This window comes from Anomaloglossus baeobatrachus, chromosome 8 (genome assembly GCF_048569485.1).
Source record: "Anomaloglossus baeobatrachus isolate aAnoBae1 chromosome 8, aAnoBae1.hap1, whole genome shotgun sequence".
Taxonomy (NCBI): domain Eukaryota; kingdom Metazoa; phylum Chordata; class Amphibia; order Anura; family Aromobatidae; genus Anomaloglossus; species Anomaloglossus baeobatrachus.
The window spans coordinates 59,478,079-59,500,697 of record NC_134360.1 but is presented as its reverse complement, the minus strand read 5'-3'; the positions used below and the strand labels follow the sequence as shown (position 1 = coordinate 59,500,697).

The window sequence follows — 22,619 nt, the reverse complement described above, 5'->3', positions numbered from 1 at the left end:
ACAGAAGAGTCCAGAACTGTTCCAGCTGTATGGAGTTAGATTACACAAATCGCCTACTTACGTGAGCTACCACCTTCTCCCCAGAAGATCACTTCTGCCATCTCTCTGTGTTCCCTGAGGTTTGATACTTCACTGATTGTCAGCTGAAGCAAATCATGATCAAGGAAGAGCCACCATTTCATTGATTAGAAAGATCCGGCCCTCTAAAAAGCAATACACAGAGGTAAAGGGCGAGACGCTGAGGTAAAGGGCTAGACGCTGAGGTAAAGGGCTAGACGCTGAGGTAAAGGGCGAGACGCTGAGGTAAAGGGCGAGATGCTGAGGTAAAGGGCGAGACGCCGAGGTACAATGAGAGACATTGAGGTAAAGTGTGAGACGCTGAGGTAAAGGGTGGAACGCCGAGGTAAAGTGCGAGACGCCGAGGTAAAGGGCGAGACGCCGAGGTAAAGGGCGAGACGCTGAGGTAAAGGACGAGACGCTGAGGTAAAGGGAAAGACGCCGAGGTACAATGAGAGACATTGAGGTAAAGGGCGAGACGCCGAGGTACAATGAGAGACATTGAGGTAAAGGGCGAGACGCTGAGGTAAAGGGCGAGACGCCGAGGTACAATGAGAAACATTGAGGTAAAGGGCGAGACGCTGAGGTAAAGGGCGGAACGCCGAGGTAAAGGGCGAGACGCCGCGGTAAAGGGCGAGACGCCGAGGTACAATGAGAGACATTGAGGTAAAGGGCGAGACGCTGAGGTAAAGGGCGAGACGCCGAGGTACAATGAGAGACATTGAGGTAAAGGGCGAGACGCCGAGGTAAAGGGCGGAACGCCGAGGTAAAGGGCGAGACGCCGCGGTAAAGGGCGAGACGCCGAGGTAAAGGGCGAGACGCTGAGGTAAAGGACGAGACGCTGAGGTAAAGGGAAAGACGCCGAGGTACAATGAGAGACATTGAGGTAAAGGGCGAGATGCCGAGGTACAATGAGAGACATTGAGGTAAAGGGCGAGACGCTGAGGGTAAAGGGCGAGACGCCGAGGTACAATGAGAGACATTGAGGTAAAGGGAGAGACGCCGAGGTACAATGAGAGACATTGAGGTAAAGGGCGAGACGCTGAGGTAAAGGGTGAGACGCATCTGTAAAGGGTGAGACGCATCTGTAAAGGGCGAGACGCTGAGGTAAAATGAGAGACATTGAGGTAAAGGGCGAGACACCGAGGTACAATGAGAGACATTGAGGTAAAGGGCGAGACGCTGAGGTAAAGGGCGAGACGCCGCGGTAAAGGGCGAGACGCCGCCGTAAAGGGTGAGACGCATCTGTAAAGGGTGAGACGCATCTGTAAAGGGCGAGACGCTGAGGTAAAGGGTGAGACGCATCTGTAAAGGGCGAGAAGCTGAGGTAAAATGAGAGACATTGAGGTAAAGGGCGAGACGCTGAGGGTAAAGGGCGAGACGCCGCGGTAAAGGGTGAGACGCCGCCGTAAAGGGCGAGACGCATCTGTAAAGGGCGAGACGCTGAGGTAAAATGAGAGACATTGAGGTAAAGGGCGAGACACCGAGGTAAAGGGGGAGGCAACAGGGTAAAGTACAAAACGCAGAGGTAAAGGGCGAGATGCTGAGGTAAAGTGTTAGCAAAACCGCCACAAAACATCCTGTGACCAAACGTGGGGGGCATGGGGGTGTGGTCTTGTGGAGGAGGGTTAACTATGGGTGTGCTCATGTGAGGAGGTTGATTAACTATGGTTGTGGTCTTGTGGAGGAGTCATGTGGGCGTGGTCTGGTGTCATGCAGGGCATACATAGGTGTTGTCTGTGAGGAGATGGGGCAAGTATGGGTGTAGCATGATAGGTGGACGAGGAGCGCCTGCGGGACGTGGGTCACGCTGGGGTCAACTGAGGATCACGTGGGGCGGCAGAAAATCACGTGGGGGCTTCGCCGTTACGTTGGAGGCGGGGCTGTCCAACACTGTATCGACGGGAGTGACGTTTGTCAGTCACATGACCCTGCTGCTGTGGAGGCGTGAGGTAATGACACTCGCAGCGCGGTGGCATCATCTGCGGGTGCAGTAACATGGCGGTGCCGGGGCGGTTCTCACACTCCCGGTCTCTGTTTATTACGGACCTCGGTCCAATGCGGTTCTACGTGAGGCCGGGGCCCTTGAAGAAGCAGCTGTCTCAGCTCATCACTTACGGTGGCGGAATCATGTGCCGTGTGCAGGAGCCCGGGGCTTTTCTCCTCGCAAACCCCGGCCAGGGTCACGGCATCCAGTACATGTCCAGCACATACATCACTGACTGTGTGCGCAGCAACCGGAGACTCTCCCCCCGGGCCTACCGCATGCAAAACCGGAGAGATGCGGGTCCGGTCCAGCCCAGAGCAGGGGCCCTACAGCAGGGACACAGGGGGACTCTGAGCCCAGAGGGGCCACACAGAGCGCGGGCGGGGACCCACCAGAGTGACAGCACAGGGGGGAGGAATCCCAACCCTAATATTACTGTCTGCACCCCAGGGACCCCTGGACCGTGTGACCCCGGGCCGAGCACAGGGACCCATAGACTATGTGACCCAAGGACAAGCAATGGGATACCTGTACCATGTGACCCTGAGCCTACCACTGGGAACCCCGTGCCATGTGATCCCGGGCCAGGCAATGGAACGCCTGCGCCAATTGACCACCGTTCATCTCACCCTGGGCTTAACACCGGGACCCCCGCGCCATGTGACCCTGGGCCAAGCACTGTGACCCCCAGGCCATGTGACCCCAGGCTGAAAGCAGGGGGCTCTGTTATGAAGGATTCAGGAGCTAAGCAGCTGGAAAGTAGAGGACATGGGGATGACCCCATAGGTACAGGGACCCACTGGGGGCACAGTGCCACAGAAGACCACCAGACCAGGTGTGCCAAGGCGTGCACTGTGCTAAAATCGAGGGCATCAGGTCGGATGCCGTTCTGTGAGCAGGAAGACATTGTCATATTGCAGTATGTCCAGGAGAATGAGGGACCCAAGAAGTTGGCAACTGGGAACCTCTTGTGGCAGGAGCTGGAGAAGAAGCAGTTGGTGCAGAGGACATGGCAAACCATGAAAAGTCGCTACAAAAAGCATATTATGCGGTGCAAGCACAAGTACAAACTACCCCCGCGGGACCGAGGAACCACCAAGACCCCTTGGACCAGTGTTGACCACTGCAGAAACCCATCCAGTGCAGGAATCACTGGAGACCTTACTGCTCCGAATCCTGACCCGCCACCTGCTGACGTCGCCCTGAGAAGTGCCTCTCCTACTACTGCAGGTTCAGGGGGCACCAGAGGCGGGGCATTATGTACAGATCTGTCTACTGATGACGATGGCAGCCCTTCAGAAAGACACATGATGACTCTAAGACTGAGAAGCAGTACAGATGCCACATCCAGAAGGGGAAAAGGTGGGTACTTGTCGCTTGGGTATGGGTCATAATCCTAGGTAAGAGACCACCAGAGAGGACTGCATAGGGTGGGTCACATGCCGAGCGCACGTGGCAGAGGCTGCACTCATCATTCTAGCGCTTTTCTTTCTTTGTGCGATAGACAAAATCTGTCTCCTACTTCTGCGCAGCTGAACATTTCTTATAGCATTTTCTAAGACTCTGTCCCTTTTTTTGCTATAAAAATGTGGAAAAAATGGTAAAAGCCAAGAAAAAAAGAGCATCTTTGATGTAGCGCAAAATTCATACGCCCCTGCTCTCAGGTCCTTGTGTGCGGCTCCATGGTTGATGATCTCCCGTTTTTGTTTTTTCTTTAGAGAAGAAGCAATCTGTATCTGCAAATAAACCGCTGCCCGTCCCTGTTGAGAATCAGGATAGCGATCACTCGGAGGAGCTGCAAATATTCGAAATTGCCAACATGGAGTTTGAGGTACAATTGGTGAAAACAGAATTCAGCAATATAACATTACAGCCATTATTGGAAATAGTCAGCAAATTTGTCACCTCTTCTCACTACAGCTGAGTCCCTGTAATCCACAGAGGGGGCAGATATAGGTCTTCAGACAAAAGATGGCTGAACGAACCCCTCCTATAATGATGATCTTTCCCAGAATGCAAATCATAACCTAAAACTGTAGGCAGACCTTGAACATGCAAGGCATGCTGGGAGATGTCAGCTCTGAAACTGAAGAACGGTGAGAGCAGCTCTGGAGTTTATTGGGAACCCTTTTCCTGGGAAAACTAATTTGGAGTGATACACAACAGCATAGTAACTCATGATCAGAACAAGATACCTAATTATGGTGCACAGTGAGTGCACCAGCAAAATAGCGAGTGCAGCTCTGAAGTATAATACAGCATGTACAGGTGCATCTCAATAAATTAGAATATCAAGTTAATTTATTTCAGTCATTCAATACAAAAAGGGAAACACATATATTATATAGTCATTACACACAGAGGGATCTATTCCTATATACCGTATTTTTCGGACCATAAGACGCACTTTTTTTCCCCCAAATGTTGGGGGAAAGTTGGGGGTGCGTCTTATGGTCTGACTATAGGGCTGCGGCCGGGAATGAGGGTGCTGCAGGTCATCGGGGGCACGAGCAGGCAGCAGCAGCGCCTGCCGTGACCACGTGGGCCCGCTCATTACATATGCACGCCCATCCTCCCGCCCATCTCTCAGCGCAGAAGCCGGCACTGACAGGTGGGCGGGAGGACGAGCGGGGACGCGCGCATAGCAAAGAGCCGGCCGCATGATCACCCCTGGCAATTACAGCCAGGAGTGATCATGTGCGGCTGTATTCACTGCTCCCCGCGCGTCATTACCAGCGCGGGGTGCAGTGAATCAGTACACTCACCCGTCCCCGTGTGTGGAGCCGCCCCCCTGCTGCACGCGATGTCTTCCTGTCTGTGCCGGTCAGCTGATCTGTGCTGAGCTGGTCAGCTGATCGGCACAGACAGGAAGACATCGCGTGCTGCAGGGGAACGGCTCCACACACACAGGTCAGCGTGCCAGAGAGGAAGATGATCGGTGCTGCAGGGAGTGAGGAAAAGGTGAGTATAAACGTTTATTTTTTTCTCTGTGCTATAGGATACAGGCCATATACCAGGATGGTATATGAGCACGATGGGGGCATATAGCAGGATGGGAGTATATGAACAGGCTGGATGGGGGGGGGGGGTATGTGAACAGGCTGGATGGGGGTTTATAGCAGGATCATATACAAGGCAGGAGGATCATTACCAGGATGGGGTACCTTAGTAGAGAATTTGGGGACATTACTCCCATAACAGTGTCAGCAGCAGATCCTCGCCCCATAACAGTGTGCCATGACCACATTTTTTGCTTAGTTTTATTTTCCCATTTTCCTCCTCTAAAACCAGGGTGCGTCTTATAGTCCGGTGCGTCTTATAGTCCGAAAAATACGGTACTATATAGAGTCATTACACACAGAGGGATCTATTCCTATATACTATATAGAGTCATTACACACAGAGGGATCTGTGTCACGTCTTTATTTCTGTTAATGTTGATGATTATGGCTTACAGCCAATGAAAAACCAAAAGTCATGATCTCAGAAAATTAGAATATTATATAAGACCAACTGAAAAAATGATTTTACACTCAAATGTTGGCGTCTACTGAAAAGTCTGTACAGTAAATGCCTCAATACTTGGTCGGGCTCCTTTTGCAGGAATTACTGCATCAATGCGGCAATGTGGCATGGAGGCGATCAGCCTCTGGCACTGCTGAGGTGTTAGGCTATGTGCCCACGGGTAAAGTGTCCTGCGGATATATCTGCAGGACATTCCGCAGGAGCTCCCAGAAAACCGCAGCACAACTTTGTCTGTTTTGTGGTGCAGTTTTATTGCGGAATGTCCGCAGCGTGGGCACATAACCTAATGGAAGCCCAGGATGGATTGATAGCAGCCTTCATGGTTTGATAGCAGCCTTGATGGTTTGATAGCCGCCTTCAGCTCGTCTGCATTGTTGGCTCTGGTGTCTCTCATAGATTCTCTATGGGGTTTAGGTCAGGCGAGTTTGCTGGCCAATCAAGCACAGTGGTACTGTGGTTAGTAAACCAGGTATTGCTACTTTTGGCAGTGTGGACAGGGACCAAGTCCTGCTGGAAAATTAAATTTCCATCTCTAAAAAGCTTGTCGGCAGAGGGAATCTTGAAGTGCTCTAAAATTTCCTGGTAGACGGCTGCGCTGACTTTAGTCTTGATAAAACACAGTGGACCTGTACCGCCCCGGTGTTGGTCGGGCTGCTCGGATCCGGGATCGTGGCTCGAGTGGGGTTCTGAACCCGGCTTGGTGGACACTTTGATCTTTAGAAAGTTGGTCTAATTACAGGAGAGAAGTTTGTGATGCCACCTGCGGGTTGCGGTAATGGGAGTACCGCCACTGCTGGAGGGAATACCGAGGCAGATGGTGTGGGGCAGCAAGGTGTCAGTCCCTCCGCAGGTAGGGAAGGCCCCGTACTCAGGGTTTTTGGTGCTTGTGGTGGTTTTTTGGGAGGATAGGGTGCAGGGATCAGAGTACTCACTGTGGTAGTCGTGGTGCTGGATGAGGATTATAAAGTAGATGCACACACTGTGGTAAACCAAAGTCTCTGTGCACCGCTGTCCTGCCACTGCGGGGAGCCCGTCCAGGTGTCCGCTCCCACCGGTGTCACTTGGTAATCCGGGACCCTGTCTCCGTGCACAATTTAGTTGTCTGTTGTGACCCCTTGGCTTGAAGCAGTTGGGGCCCCGCTACCCACGTGTAGTGTAGCTTTGCTGTTGATGGCTGGCACTTGGGATTTCAGTGGGTTGCTTTATCTGGAAAACCCTATCCCCCGCGTTGTGCTGAAGCCTTCAATCTCTGAGCTCTTAGGGAATTTTGTGAAGATAATTAACCTGGGAGAGAGAGTATCAGGACGTTGACTCTGTTCCTGACCTAGGGTCCTGTACCCCGTCGTGCTCGGTACCGGTCCGTTTAATGGGCTTCTGATGCCGACAGTCCTCCAAGACAATGTCCGTTGCAGACATTTCCAATGTCATTGCTACCAGTCCCCGACTCCTGTAGTCCCGGACCACCGTCTGCGACCCAACCTAGGTCTCGCTCCCCGGGAGCTCCTACTCCCAGCTCCTTACTCTTTGAGGGCTCTCACTGTTCTCCTCACTTTGAGAGCTGACTCTAAATGGACTTCCTCCCTCCCACCAGTCTGCCTAACCCCTAGATGGGTGGCCCTATTCCAGCTTGACCAACCCACTGGTGTGTCTGACAGGTTTGATGTGAGGTGTGGTTGGGATTTGTGGTGCTGATGGAGGTGACACCGGCTGTTGGGAACCTGGAACCATGGGGGGTAGGTCCTGCACCCTGGGGGACAGGATGCAGTTCCCTGTAGCACCCTGATAGTCAGGGGCGCTACAGACCTACACAAGCAGATGACATGGCTCTCCAAACCATCACTGATTGTGGACACTTCACACTAGACCTCAGCAGCTTGGATTGTGGCCTCTCCACTCTTCCTCCAGACTCTGGGACCGCAATTTCCTAATGAAATGCAAAACTTACTTTCATCTGAAAACAACACCTTGGACACTGAGAACAGTCCAGTTCTTTTTCTCCTTGGCCCAGATAAGACGCTCCTGGTGTTGTCTATTGGTCATGAGTGGCTTGACACAAGGAATGTGACACTTGTAGCCCATGTCCTGGATACATCTGTGTGTGGTGGCTCTTGAAGCATTGACTCCAGCAGCGTCCACTACTTGTGAATCTCCCCCAAATTTTTGAATGGCCATTTCTTAAGCCTATCAAGGCTGCGGTTATCACAGTTGCTTGTGCTTTTTTTTTTTTTTTACCACTCTTTTTCCTTCCACTCAACCCTCCCTTAATATGCTTGGATACAGCACTTTGTGAACAGCCAGCTTCTTTAACAATGATCTTTTATGGCTTACCCTCCTTGTGGAGTGTGTCAATGACCACCTTCTGGACATCTGTCAAGTCAGCAGTCTTCCACATGATTGTGTAGCCTATCGAACCAGACTAAAGGACAATTTTAAATGCTTAGGAAGGCTTTGCAGGTGTTTTGTGGTTATTCTAATTTTCTGAGATAATGACTTCTGGGTGTTCATTGGCTGTAAGTCATAATCATCAACATAACAGAAACAAACACTTGAAATAGATCCCTCTGTGTGTAATGACTCTATATAATATATAGGAATAGATCATCTGTGTGTAATGACTCTATATAATATATAGGAATAGATCCCTCTGTGTGTAATGACTCTATATAATATATAGGAATAGATCCCTCTGTGTGTAATGACTCTATATAATAGGAATAGATCCCTCTGTGTGTAATGACTCTATATAATATATAGGAATAGATCCCTCTGTGTGTAATGAGTCTATATAATATATAGGAATAGATCCCTCTGTGTGTAATGACTCTATATAATATATAGGAATAGATCCCTCTGTGTGTAATGACTCTATATAATATATGCATTTCCCTTTTTGTATTGAATTATTGAAATAAATTAACTTTGATATTCTAATTTGTTGAGATGCATCTGTAACTAATGCGGGCTTTACACGAGACGATAGATTGTGTGATATGTCGTCGGGGTCACGGTTTTCGTGACGCACATCCGGCATACCGCACGACGTCGTCTCGTGTGACACCTCCTAGCAGCATCGCTCACAAATCGTGAGTCGTGTACTCGTCGCTAGGTTTCATAAAATTGTTTAATTAAAATGGCGGCGGTTGTTCATCGTTTCCGTGGCATCACACGTTGCTCTGTGTGACACCACGGGAACGATGAACAACAGCTTTACCTGCCTCCCGCGGCACCCGACGGCTTAATGGAAGGAAGGAGGTGGGCGGATGTTTACATCCCGCTCATCTCCGCCCCTCCGCTTCTATTGGCCGCCTGCTGTGTGACGTCGCTGTGACGCCGAACGTCCCTCCCACTCCAGGAAGTGGACGTTCGTCGCCCACAGCGAGGTCGTCCGGAAGGTAAGTGCGTGTGACGGGGGTTAAACGAGTTTGTGTGCCATTGGCAACTAATTGCCCGTGACGCAAAAACGACGGGGGCGGGTACGATCGATTGTGCTATCGCACAATCTATCGTCTCGTGTAAAGCAGGCTTAAGAATCAGTAATGTGCTTACCAGGTTGTCACCCCCGATACCCTCGCTTATGTTTCTTTCCTTTTGAGGTCCATACTGTCAAATCTTCTCCATTCGAGTAGTGGTTGTGTATTGCTGTCCAGGTCAATCCCACCAGTTTCTGGATCACTTTGCCCCCTGGCTTCCACACCTTCTATCCTGTGACATTCCCACTCTCATCTTGGGAGACTTTAACATCCCAATTGATATGTACTCTCTGCATCTGCTATTCATTCTTTCTATAAAATCCTCTCTCTGCCTTTGACAGCTAACAAACTGTTCTACTTGTGAAGATGGAAATCCACTGGATCTGATCTTATCCTGCCTCTGCTCAGTACAAGATGTTATTTACCCCCCTCTCCCTCTCTCTTACCACAACCTTCTTTCTTTTTCTGTCAAGAACTGTGTTAAGGTGAACACTTAACCAGGGTTCACTCGTTGCCTACTGCCTGATTCTGAGTATTGTTGGATCAAGGGCATGCTTGAAAAATGACATCAGACACACACTGTCGGATATTCATCTTTCCTCGATTGAGGTTGGCTTAGAACTGAGAGATTTATTCCAAGAACATGCCTTTATATAAACTAGGATAGGGGCATGGTCGGCTCTACAGTGGGCATGCCCGGATGTGTTCATTGGTCAGTGGGTGGAACAATGTGTTAGTCCATGAGCTGATTGGTGGGCATCATCATAGGCGGGTCTATGATGTCATCTGAGTGGATCTGCGGTGATGCTGATGGGCGGGTCTATGACGTCCTCTGTGATGATGCTGACGGGCAGGTATATGATGTCATCGGGGGGCCATCTTGTGTTCTCTGAAGACTGACTGGCTTATGTATAAAGAATCGATTTCATTGAACACACTTCTCACAGTGCTCTATATCCAGAGGTTAATTAAGTATTTGATCTAATGGCTCTCCTCAACAAATGTTGCCCCTCTCAGGACACAACCACTTTCCGCACATACAGAAATCTATGTCATCAGTACCCAGCAGCTTATGGACAATCTATAGCCATCCTTTACTCCGATCTCCTCCCTTTTCAGTCCACACTCAGCATTGTCACAGTATAATAAGACATTGGTAAATGCCTTGGATGAAGCATCTGCTAAACTCAGAACGCATCGGCGCAGAATATGGCAGCTCTCGCATACGTAACAAACACGTCTTCTCCAGGTGCCAATTAGAGGAGAAAATCTCATAAGTCAGAAGACTCCATTCACTATACGTTTGTGCTCAAAACATATAACTCTGCCCTTCACCTCTCCTAACAAGCAACTTCACCATGCTCCTCACCTCGCTATCCGAAAATCCAAAACACTCTTCAAAACTTTCCACACTCTTCTGAGCACTAAACAGGCCCTAGTTACCAACCTCAGCGCTGACTATCTGGTCACATTTGAAAGAAAAAAATCTACCATATCCTTTAGGATCCTTTCACCCCACGCCCTCACAGTTTGGACCACTTTCCCTCCCGCAAATTAAGTTTACGTTCCACCTTTGAACCTGTTACAGAAGACAGCTATCCGGCTCCTCGCTTCTTCCCGCCCTACAACCTGCACGAGAGACCCTATTATCTCTCACCTCCTCCCTGGTTGTCACTAAGCACACTAACTACGGTAATATACAGTAGGTGAAATAAGTATTGAAAACGTCACAAAGTGTCTAATATATTTCTAAAGGTGCTATTGATATGAATTTCTCACCAGGTGTCGGTGACAGCTCATCCAATCCACATAGATAAAGAAATCCAACTATAGATATCCATAAATTTATTGATGGTTGACACAGGGAAAAATGATTGAACACGCTTACTGAAGTTTATTTAATACTTCGTACAAAAGCTTTTGTGGGTGATAACAGCTTCAAGATGCCTTCTGTTTGGAAAAACTAGTCGCATGCATTGCTCAGGTGCGATTTCGGGCCATTCTTCCATACAAACGCTCTTCAAAACCTGAAGGTCCTGTGGATGCCTTCTTTGAACTTTGAGCTTTTTGTTCCTTCCATACATTTTCTGTTAGATTCAGGTCCGGTGATCGGCTCGGCCATTCTAGCAGCTTTATTTGTTTTTCTCTGAAACCAATTGAGTTTCCTTGGATATGTGTTTGGGATCATTGTGTTGCTGAAATGTTCACCCTCGTTTCATCTTTATCATCCTGTTAGATGACAGATTTTTATCAAGAATATCTCGGTAGATTTGTCCATTCATCCTGCCTTCAATGATATGAAGTTCGCTAGTGCCATATGCTGAAAAATAGCCCCACACCATGATGTTCCCACCTCCAAACTTCACTGTTGTTGGTATTTTTGGGGTGATTTGCCTTTTGGCCTCCTAACATGGTGTGTTTTATAGCATCCTAAGGCTATGTGCCCACGGGAGCTTGTTTGTGCGGATTTTGCCGCAGAAAACCTGCATATTTTTCTGGATTTTCCAGATAAATCCGCAGGTTTTAGCATGTACAGTCACTCCCCATGTTATCCTATGGGATATGGGGAGTGCTGTGTCCACGCTGCGGAAAGTGCGGCTGCCGAACATGCTGCGGATGTCCGCATCTGCACGTATAATTGCATGTCAATTATTCATGTGGAATTACCTGCAGATGTCCCGGCCCTCCGCTATGGAGATAGAGGCCGGGACGTCCGCAGGTAATTTGCATGAATGTCCGCATGTTTCCCGCAGCTATTCCGCTGTAATCTCGCAGCTAAAAATAGCTGCGGACGCCGGCGGGCAGCAGCGGGAAACATGCGCTCGAACCAGCGGATATATCCGCACGTACGAGCACCCGTGGGCACATAGCCTAAGAGTTTAATTTTGGTCTCATCTGACCAGACTATATTCTCTATATTTCACAGGCTTGTCTAAATTTTGTTGTGCAAACTTTAAATGCGCTTGAACCTGCTTTTTGTTTAGCAATGGAGTCATGCGTAGTAAGCGTGCATACAGGTCATGGAAACAATTGGAACTGCTAATTCCAGGTCTTTTTGGAGCTCTACACAGATGGTTTTGCACTTATCTTCTAATTCTTTTCATTACAATTTCTGGAATCTTGCAGGGAGCCCCTGGTCTTGGCTGATTTATTGATAAATTATGTTCTTTGCACTTCTGGATTATGGCCCCAGCACTTTAGAAAGTCTTCTGTAACAAATGCCATCAATGTGTTTTGCAACGATAAAGTTGCAAAGGTCTTGAGACAACTCACTGGTTTTACCAATCATGAGAAGTTTCTTGTGTGGCACTTTGGTAATGACAACTTTTTATAGGCCATTAGTTGAACCAGCTCATGGAAAGCAATCCTGCCACTTATTTTTCACTAATTACTGATAGATTTTAGCTGGTGTCATGACTTTCCATGTTTTTTTGCACCTTTTCTTCACTTGTTCAATATTTTTTCACTGTCATTTCTCATTATTTCACACAACTTAATTTATGGACATATATGGTTTGATTTCTTTGACTGTGTGGATTGGATGGATTGTTACCGACATAGTGAGAAATTAATGTCAATATTTACTTAGAAAATTTACTTTTCTTTGTCGCTCCATTGGGAGACCCAGACAATTGGGTGTATTGCTTCTGCCTCCGGAGGCCACACAAAGTATTACACTAAAAAGTGTAAAGCCCCTCCCCTTCTGCCTATACACCCCCCCCCGTGCATCACGGGTTCCTCAGTTTTCATGCTTTGTGCGAAGGAGGCAGACATCCACGCATAGCTCCACAGCTTAGTCAGCAGCAGCTGCTGACTATGTCGGATGGAAGAAAAGAGGGCCCATAACAGGGCCCCCAGCATGCTCCCTTCTCACCCCACTCTTGTCGGCGGTGTTGTTAAGGTTGAGGTATCCATTGCGGGTACGGAGGCTGGAGCCCACATGCTGTTTTCCTTCCCCATCCCTTTAGGGCTCTGGGTGAAGTGGGATCCTAATCGGTCTCCAGGCACTGAGACCGTGCTCCATCCACAGCCCCTGGGGACTCTGCTGGACAAGGAGCCGAGTATCGTCAGGGACAAGGCCCTGCTACGTTGAGGTACTCTGTGTCCCCGTGGGGACCGCGCACAGAAACACTCCAGCATTGCTGGGTGTGTTAGTGCGCCGGGGACCGCAGCGCTGACCGCGCTTGTGCCATCACACACTCCAGCGTGGCTGGGTGTGTTAGTTTACTGGGGACTACCGCGCTGACCGCGCGCTGCCATTTCACACTGCAGCGCGGCTGGGAGTGTTAGTTCGCCGGGGACTACCGCGCCGACCGCGCTTGTACGGCGGCCGCGCTTATAACTTTAGTCCCCGGCTTTTGCGGCCTAGTCTCACTCTTTTCCCGCCCCCAGGCCTGCCAGTCAGGGGAAGGGCGGGACGCTGTACAGGACGTCAGCGACGAGGGCTGCAACATGCTTTGCATACTCCACCCCCCTCACTGTGCACAGTGGGGCACCAGATTCCCGCACTTTCTAGGGCACGCCCACGGCCCCCTCCTATCCTCAGGACGCCGGCAGCCATTCCTGTCAGCTCTTCTGACGCTGGAGAGGGGAGACAAGCTCTGGGAGACCCAGGCAGGGATTCTGGTGATCACACAACCGCTTTGAGCGGGCGGTAAGCAGCACCTGAGGTGCTGGCCCCACTAGTGCAGAAGTGTACATATAGATTTATATGCTTATAGGCTATACTTTACACTGTATGGTGCACGGTTGATTTTTGGCTATATACCCTCCTGGATTGCTCAGAGGAGACAACAGCATGTCGTCCGCAAAAAGCAAGGGTGCCAAAGCACAGGCTTACTATGCTGCCTGCGCCGCATGTACGGCTGTACTACCGGCAGGTTCCACTGACCCTCATTGTGTGCAATGCTCGGCCCCTGTGGCACTTTCTCAGCCGGAGCCTCTGCTAAGGGTGGCCCAGGGGGAACCACCTGCTAACACTGTCCAGGTGACGGGGACGGAGTTTGCAGTTTTTACTGATAGACTCTCTGAGACTATGGCTAAGATACTAGAAGTCTTGCAGTCCAGACCGGTATCTCAGACCATGGGCACTGTTGAATCATTGCCCCCTGGTCCCCCTCAGTTGGAACAACAATGTCCTCCCGGGGTGTCTCATAGATCCCAGGGTGAGGTCTCTGACACGGACCGCAGCCCCAGACCGACTAAGCGAGCTCGCTGGGAAATTCCCTCGACATCATCACATTGTTCAGGGTCTCAGCGGGAGGACTCTCTATATGATGAAGCGGAGGTAGCTGATCAGGATTCTGATCCTGAGGCCGCACTCAACCTTGATACTCCTGATGGGGACGCCATAGTGAATGATCTTATCGCGTCCATCAATCAAATGTTGGATATTTCTCCCTCAGCTCCTCCAGTGGAGGAGTCAGCTTCTCAGCAGGAGAAATTCCGTTTCAGGTTTCCCAAGCGTACAACGAGTATGTTTCTGGACCACTCTGACTTCAGGGAGGCAGTCCAGAAACACCGAGCTTGTCCAGATAAGCGTTTTTCCAAGCGCCTTAAGGATACACGTTATCCCTTCCCCCCTGACGTGGTCAAGGGCTGGACTCAGTGTCCCAAGGTGGATCCTCCAATCTCCAGACTGGCGGCTAGATCCATACTTGCAGTGGAAGATGGGGCTTCACTCAAAGATGCCACTGACAGACAGATGGAGCTCTGGTTGAAATCCATCTATGAAGCTATCGGCGCGTCTTTTGCTCCAGCATTCGCAGCCGTATGGGCACTCCAAGCTATCTCAGCGGGTCAAGCGCAAATTGACGCAGTCACACGTACGTCTGCGCCGCAAGTGGCGTCCATAACCTCTCAGACGTCGGCATTTGCGTCCTACGCTATTAATGCTGTCCTGGACTCTGTGAGCCGTACGGCGGTTGCATCCGCCAATTCGGTGGCAATACGCAGGGCCTTGTGGCTACGGGAATGGAAGGCAGATTCGGCTTCCAAAAAGCGCTTAACCAGTTTGCCACTTTCTGGCGACCGTTTGTTTGGTGAGCGATTGGATGAAATCATCAAACAATCCAAGGGAAAGGATACATCCTTACCCCAGGCCAAACCAAACATACCCCAACAGAGGAGGGGACAGTCGAGGTTTCGGTCCTTTCGGGGCGTGGGCAGGTCCCATTCTCCTCGTCCAAAAGGCCTCAGAAGGATCAGAGGAACTCCGATTCATGGCGGTCTAAGTCACGTCCTAAAAAGACCGCCGGAGGTGCCGCTACTAAGGCAGCTTCCTCATGACTTTCGGCCTCCTCATACCGCATCCTCGGTCGGTGGCAGGCTCTCCCGCTTTTGCGACACCTGGCTGCCACAGGTAAAAGACCGTTGGGTGAGAGACATTCTGTCTCACGGTTACAAGATAGAGTTCACCTCTCGTCCGCCGTCTCGATTCTTCAGAACATCTCCGCCTCCCGAGCGGGCCGATGCTCTTCTGCAGGCGCTGGGCACTCTGAAGGCAGAAGGAGTGGTGGTCCCTGTTCCTCTTCAGCAACAGGGTCACGGTTTTTACTCCAACCTGTTTGTGGTTCCAAAGAAGGACAGGTCTTTCCGTCCTGTCCTGGACCTAAAACTGCTCAACAAACACGTAAAGACCAGGCGGTTCCGGATGGAATCACTTCGCTCCGTCATCGCCTCAATGTCCCAAGGAGATTTCCTTGCATCGATCGATATCAAAGATATCTCCACGTACCGATTGCTCCAGAGCATCAGCGCTTCCTGCGCTTCGCCATAGGAGACGAACACCTTCAGTTCGTGGCACTGCCGTTCGGTCTGGCGACAGCCCCACGGGTTTTCACCAAGGTCATGGCTACAGTAGTAGCGGTCCTCCACTCTCAGGGTCACTCGGTGATCCCTTACTTGGACGATCTGCTGGTCAAGGCACCCTCTCAAGAGGCATGCCAACACAGCCTCGACGCTACTCTGGAGACTCTCCAGAGTTTCGGGTGGATCATCAATTTTCCAAAGTCAAATCTGACACCGGCCCAATCGCTGACATATCTTGGCATGGAGTTTCATACCCTCTCAGCGATGGTGATGCTTCCGCTGAACAAACAGCGGTCACTGCAGACAGGGTTGCAATCTCTCCTTCAAGGTCGGTCACACCCCTTGAGGCGCCTCATGCACTTCCTAGGGAAGATGGTGGCAGCAATGGAGGCAGTCCCTTTCACGCAGTTTCACCTGCGTCCTCTTCAATGGGACATCCTACGCAAATGGGACAGGAAGTCGACGTCCCTCGACAGGAACGTCTCCCTTTCTCAGGCAGCCAAAGCTTCCCTTCGGTGGTGGCTTCTTCCCACTTCATTGTCGAAGGGGAAATCCTTCCTACCCCCATCCTGGGCGGTGGTCACGACGGACGCGAGTCTGTCAGGGTGGGGAGCAGTCTTTCTCCACCACAGGGCTCAGGGTACGTGGACCCAGCAAGAGTCCTCGCTTCAGATCAATGTTCTGGAAATTCGGGCAGTGTATCTTGCCCTGAAAGCGTTCCAGCAGTGGCTGGAAGGCAAGCAGATCCGAATTCAGTCGGACAATTCCACAGCGGTGGCATACATCAACCACCAAGGCGGCACACGCAGTCGGCAAACCTTCCAGGAAGTCCGGCGGATTTTGATGTGGGTGGAAGCCACGGCCTCCACCATATCCGCAGTTCACATCCCAGGCGTGGAAAACTGGGAAGCAGATTATCTCAGTCGCCAGGGCATGGACGCAGGGGAATGGTCCCTTCACCCGGACGTGTTTCAGGAGATCTGTTGCCGCTGGGGGATGCCGGACGTCGACCTAATGACGTCCCGGCACAACAACAAGGTCACGACATTCATGGCACGATCTCACGATCACAGAGCTCTGGCGGCAGACGCCTTAGTTCAGGATTGGTCGCAGTTTCAACTCCCTTATGTGTTTCCACCTCTGGCACTGTTGCCCAGAGTGTTACGCAAGATCAGGTCAGACTGCCGTCGCGCCATTCTCGTCGCTCCAGACTGGCCGAGGAGGTCGTGGTACCCGGATCTGTGGCATCTCACGGTGGGCCAACCGTGGGCACTACCAGACCGACCAGACTTGCTGTCTCAAGGGCCGTTTTTCCATCTGAATTCTGCGGCCCTCAACCTGACTGTGTGGCCATTGAGTCCTGGATCCTAGCGTCTTCAGGGTTATCTCAAGAGGTCATTGCCACTATGAGACAGGCCAGGAAACCTACGTCTGCCAAGATCTACCACAGGACGTGGAAGATATTCCTATCTTGGTGCTCTGATCGGGGGTTTTCTCCCTGGCCGTTTGCATTGCCCACTTTTCTTTCCTTTCTTCAATCAGGATTGGAAAAAGGTTTGTCACTCGGCTCTCTTAAGGGACAAGTCTCAGCGCTCTCTGTGTTCTTTCAGAAGCGTCTTGCCAGGCTTTCTCAGGTACGCACGTTCCTGCAGGGGGTTTGTCACATTGTCCCTCCTTACAGGCGGCCGTTAGAACCCTGGGATCTGAACAGGGTTCTGATGGCCCTTCAGAAGGCACCCTTTGAGCCCTTGAAGGATATTTCTCTTTCTCGCCTTTCGCAGAAGGTGGTCTTCCTAGTAGCAGTCACATCACTTCGGAGAGTGTCTGAGCTAGCAGCGTTGTCATGCAAGGCTCCTTTCCTGGTGTTTCACCAGGACAAGGTGGTGCTGCGCCCGGTTCCGGAATTTCTTCCTAAGGTGGTATCCACCTTTCATCTCAATCAGGATATCTCCTTACCTTCTTTTTGTCCTCATCCAGTTCATCAATGTGAAAGGGATTTGCATTTGTTAGATCTGGTGAGAGCGCTCAGAATCTACATTTCCCGTACGGCGCCCCTGCGCCGCTCGGAGGCACTCTTTGTCCTTGTCGCTGGTCAGCGTAAGGGGTCACAGGCTTCCAAATCCACCCTGGCTCGGTGGATCAAGGAACCAATTCTCGAAGCCTACCGTTCTTCTGGACTTCCGGTTCCCTCAGGGCTAAAGGCCCATTCTACCAGAGCCGTGGGTGCGTCCTGGGCTTTACGGCACCAGGCTACGGCTCAGCAGGTGTGCCAGGCGGCTACCTGGTCGAGCCTGCACACGTTCACCAAACACTATCAGGTGCATACCTATGCTTCGGCGGATGCCAGCCTAGGTAGACGAGTCCTTCAGGTGGCGGTTGCCCACCTGTAGGAACGGGCCGTTTTTACGGCTCTATTACGAGGTATTATTTTACACACCCAGGGACAGCTTTTGGACGTCCCAATTGTCTGGGTCTCCCAATGGAGCGACAAAGAAGGGAATTTTGTTTACTTACCGTAAATTCCTTTTCTTCTAGCTCCAATTGGGAGACCCAGCACCCGCCCTGTTCCCTTCGGGCTGTTGTTTTTTTGTGTACACATGTTGTTCATGTTGAATGGTTTCAGTTCTCCGAAATTTCTTCGGATTGAAGTTACTTTAAACCAATTTATTAGCTTTCCTCCTTCTTGCTTTTGCACTAAAACTGAGGAACCCGTGATGCACGGGGGGGTGTATAGGCAGAAGGGGAGGGGCTTTACACTTTTTAAAGTGTAATACTTTGTGTGGCCTCCGGAGGCAGAAGCTATACACCCAATTGTCTGGGTCTCCCAATTGGAGCTAGAAGAAAAGGAATTTACGGTAAGTAAACAAAATTCCCTTCTTCAAAATTAAACTCCTCTGATGAGTCTGAAGATACAGCAGCAGTAGTACTGGCAGGATCCAAGTCGTCTAGCTCTTGGCAGTCCTGTAGCCGCTCATCCTATCTGCAGGCCTATGACTATTTGGCCCCTTCCCAGCCTAAAAATAGCCCACAGCCGCCCCAGAAGTAGCGCATCAATTTCATGTGCCAGAATAACTTTCTTGACTCTGCCGCCACACCAGAGCAATCAGGATATAAGGGTAACACTTGTGGGGTTGTTGTCAGCTAGTAGAGTTAAACAAACACACTCACTCTAAGGCTAGTTTCACACATCCGGCTTTTCGCCGGTTTGCTGGATGCGGCGCACGCCAGTGCAGTGTATACAGTACAGTGGCAGTGTGACAAGCTCCGGTCACATGCTGTCATGTGACTGGAGCATGTGACCCGGAAGTTAGTGCTGCGACTGTACTGTATACACTGTACTGGCGTACGCCAAATCCGGCAAAAAGGCGGATGTGTGAAACTAGCCTAAGAGATTCCCGTCTCTAAGATCCTATCCCTAGTAGTAGTAGTAACAGTAGTAACAACTCCATTTAGAAATATAGTATAGTTCTTCTGTTTGTCGCTTACCTCATGTGCAGGAGCTTAGGTATCCATGGTTAAGACCACTAGCAACTAACTGTTTGTGGTCGGTCCTGCAATGCCCTGAGCATGAGGTAAGCAACCTAGTGAATTATGAGAACTATACTACAATTCCAATTGGAGGTATTTGCTATTATTATTCTTATTATTATTAATAATAATAAAAAAATATTACACCTACTACATATTGGGATAGGATCTTTGAGATGGGGATACTCCTTTTTAATCTTTATTGTTAGAGTAAAGACTGAAAGGGGAGGCACCGGTCCCAGAAAACGTCACCCATCCGACAGTTGTGCACCGGAGCGATCTTCTAGGTGAGTATTATAAAGTGTTTTTTATGTTATACCCAGCGGCCTGGGCTCTTGTATATATACACTGTTAGAATGCTGTCTATAAGAGCCCAGTGGTGGTGGCCGCAGCTTATTGGGCAAAAAACTGGTGACAGGTTCCCTTTAAGCTGCGTTATCCGATTTGCTTTGGCTATACGGAGCAGGGCATCGGCACCGCTCTGTACAGGTGAAATCATGTCTCCTATGAATGCCGCTCGCAGCTGGAGTTCACAGGAGGATCGTGACAGAACAGAGGTCATCCGCTGACCCCTAGCTGTCGTGACAACCCACAGTTATGTCACAGGCGTGCAGAGGGGAGCGGGGAATGAGGGGCCCCCCTCTTTTACTGGCGTGTGTTTAAATCCCGCTGTCCGAGATTGACAGTGGGATTTAACTGGTTGACAGCTGCGGGTTGATCTCCAATTCACCCACGGCTGTTTGAGGCACGATGACTGATTAGATCAGCCAAAAGATGTGGGATCGCCGTGCAAGCCCCATCAAAGGCAGGGACACAACCTATGACTTAAATATATGTAATATGTTGTGAAGGGATTCATTGTAAAGTGCTGCTGAATATATTGGCACTATACAAAATAAAATTACTATGTCCACAGTAAGTGCAGCTCTGGAGGATAATACAAGATGTAACTCAGATTCAGTTCAGGATAAGTAATATAATGTTTGCACACCTTGACTCCACCAGCAGAATAGTGAGTGCAGCTCTGGAGTATAGTAACTTGGCTGCTCAGCCATCATCTCTTCTGTGTTGTATGACTGATTTCAGGCTTTACTCTCATCGCCTCTCTCTTTCTCCTGACAGTTGGATGATGAGGAGTCCGGCTGCAAAGTGAAGGTCCCGGCCATCAGCCTGAAAGACTTTGTGATGGGTGAGGACTCGCTGAGTTCGAACTCGCAGGTGAATGGTGTGACCTCAAGCCCGGACGTGTCTGACAGCCAGGGTCTGCAGGACGCTCTGACCGACCTGATGAGCGAGTTCAGGCTGGACATCTCCCAGGTCACTCAGGCCCTACTCAAGAACAATGGGGAGGTCGGCAGCACCAGGCACTTCCTGCAGACAGGCCGGCGGCCGGACGGTTTCTCTGCCTGGGAGTATAAAGATGATGTGGTGTTAAAGGAGAATGATCCAGCTCTGCAGGTCCAGCTGGTGAAGAAATACGGGGCGGATAATGTGGCCAAAAGAGTGGCCTTCCTGGCAAGTTAGAAGCTGATCATCATCTGATGCTGTAGCATCGGCCCCTGACCACTTGTATCTGACTCTGAGAAAGCTGGGAGACGTGACTGGGCGTCTGTACATAATAATGGACCCCAAATTTCTTAAAAATGTAAGGAAGGAAAGTGTGATATTAGCTGTTTTAAGTGGATATGCTCTTAGCTCCTTCCTCTCCCGGTGCGCTGCATCGCTCTGCTGTCTCTCCGGACCATGTTTCCACAGTCATATGTTCAGTTTCTGCTTATCTGTGTATATTGCTGTATGATATTTTATTAAAGTAACTAATTTCTCAACGTTTTCTTATAATAAAAAGAAACCACTGAATATAGTAGCACAGCTCCCCAACTAACTTGTCCAAATATATATTACTGCCCCTCCCCCACCATATGTAACACACAGCATGTTACTGGCATTAAAGCCACCACAATAGTGTTTGAACAATACAGACTCTTGTGCCTTGCTTCATCGCAAGCTTGGCTCTGCTACGTCCCAAGACGCATCTGATATTCCTCACTCTGCTACCTCACCATAATTGTGATCAAACATCCCTGACTCTGCTACAATACCATAATCGTCCTCAGATATCCCTGACTCTGCTACCTCACCATAATTGTGATCAGGCATCCCTGACTGCTACTTCACCATACTTGTGATCAGGCATCCCTGACTCTGCTACCTCACCACCATAATTGTGATCAAACATCCCTGACTCTGCTACAATACCATAATCTTTCTCAGATATCCCTGACTCTGCTACCTCACCATAATTGTGATCAGACATTCCTGTTGCTGCTGTGCCACTGGTTTCTACTACATCACCACAATTATCAAGTGATATTCCTGCGTGATCAAACATCAAGTGTTGTGCCTTGCTTCATCCCAAGCTTGGCTCTGCTACGTCACAAGATTCATCTCATATTCCTCACTCTGCTACATCACCATAATCGTGATCAGACATTCCAGTCTGCTGTGCCACTGGTTTCTGCTACATCACCACAATTATCAACTGATATTCCTGAGTTCTGCTACATCACAAAAGTCATCTCCGACTCTGCTTTGCTACTGAGCTCTGCTACATCACTACTGCTGCAGAAATACAGTGGAGTGCAGAAATTTTATTTTTGGGAAGCCTCTACAGCCAATATGTATGTGCATTAGGGAATGCCCAGCTGGAGAAACAACGTACATATTGTATATATTAATCTTTCTCTGGTGTGAATCCTTTGGTGCTTTCGTTATTAACCCCTTTAGTGACCACTAATATGTCTTAAAACTGACCTGAGATAAGTGAATAGCATCCCCCAACAGGTGTAAATGCAGCAGGTGTTGGCTAGATACTACAGCCGACACCCTTCTGCATCCATTACAAAGTGTTGGCACCAACCATGGCCGTTTAACCCCTTACATGCAATGAATGGTGACTACAGCATCTAGATGGTTAGAGTGTGGGAGTCTCCCTATTTAATCTCATAGGCACCCTAAGATTATGATTTTGTGGTCCTGATGGCAATTCAGGGCCAAATAACATTTTTCCCTCCTGTCATTGCCACATTGCATTAATTCTTAAAAAAGCAACTGAGGGTTAATTAACTACCCAACATTAGTTCTGAATATGTCAAGGGGCACTGATTTTAAAATGGTATCACTTTTAGGCTATGTGCGCACTAAAAAGTGACACTTTCTGAAGAAAAAAAATGGACCCTCTGAAA

General features: G+C 49.8%; 1 protein-coding gene across 1 annotated transcript; it reads left to right on the top strand.

The window, feature by feature from the left end:
* The first annotated feature begins 1,963 nt into the window (after positions 1-1,963).
* On the top strand, positions 1,964-21,203 carry TERF2IP (TERF2 interacting protein). The gene is made up of 3 exons (XM_075321700.1): positions 1,964-3,406; positions 3,763-3,875; positions 20,500-21,203. Exons 1-3 carry the CDS (start codon positions 2,056-2,058, stop codon positions 20,899-20,901), a joined length of 1,866 nt encoding a protein of 621 aa, XP_075177815.1. The 5' UTR covers positions 1,964-2,055; the 3' UTR covers positions 20,902-21,203.
* The last annotated feature ends 1,416 nt before the right edge of the window (positions 21,204-22,619 follow it).

Bases quoted from the DNA above. Each gene is read 5' to 3' on its own strand.
- TERF2IP (XM_075321700.1), top strand. From the start codon at position 2,056: ATGGCGGTGCCGGGGCGGTTCTCACACTCCCGGTCTCTGTTTATTACG. The intron at 3,407-3,762 runs GTGGGTACTTGT...TTTTTTCTTTAG, and splicing joins CACATCCAGAAGGGGAAAAG to AGAAGAAGCAATCTGTATCT. The intron at 3,876-20,499 runs GTACAATTGGTG...TTCTCCTGACAG, and splicing joins TTGCCAACATGGAGTTTGAG to TTGGATGATGAGGAGTCCGG.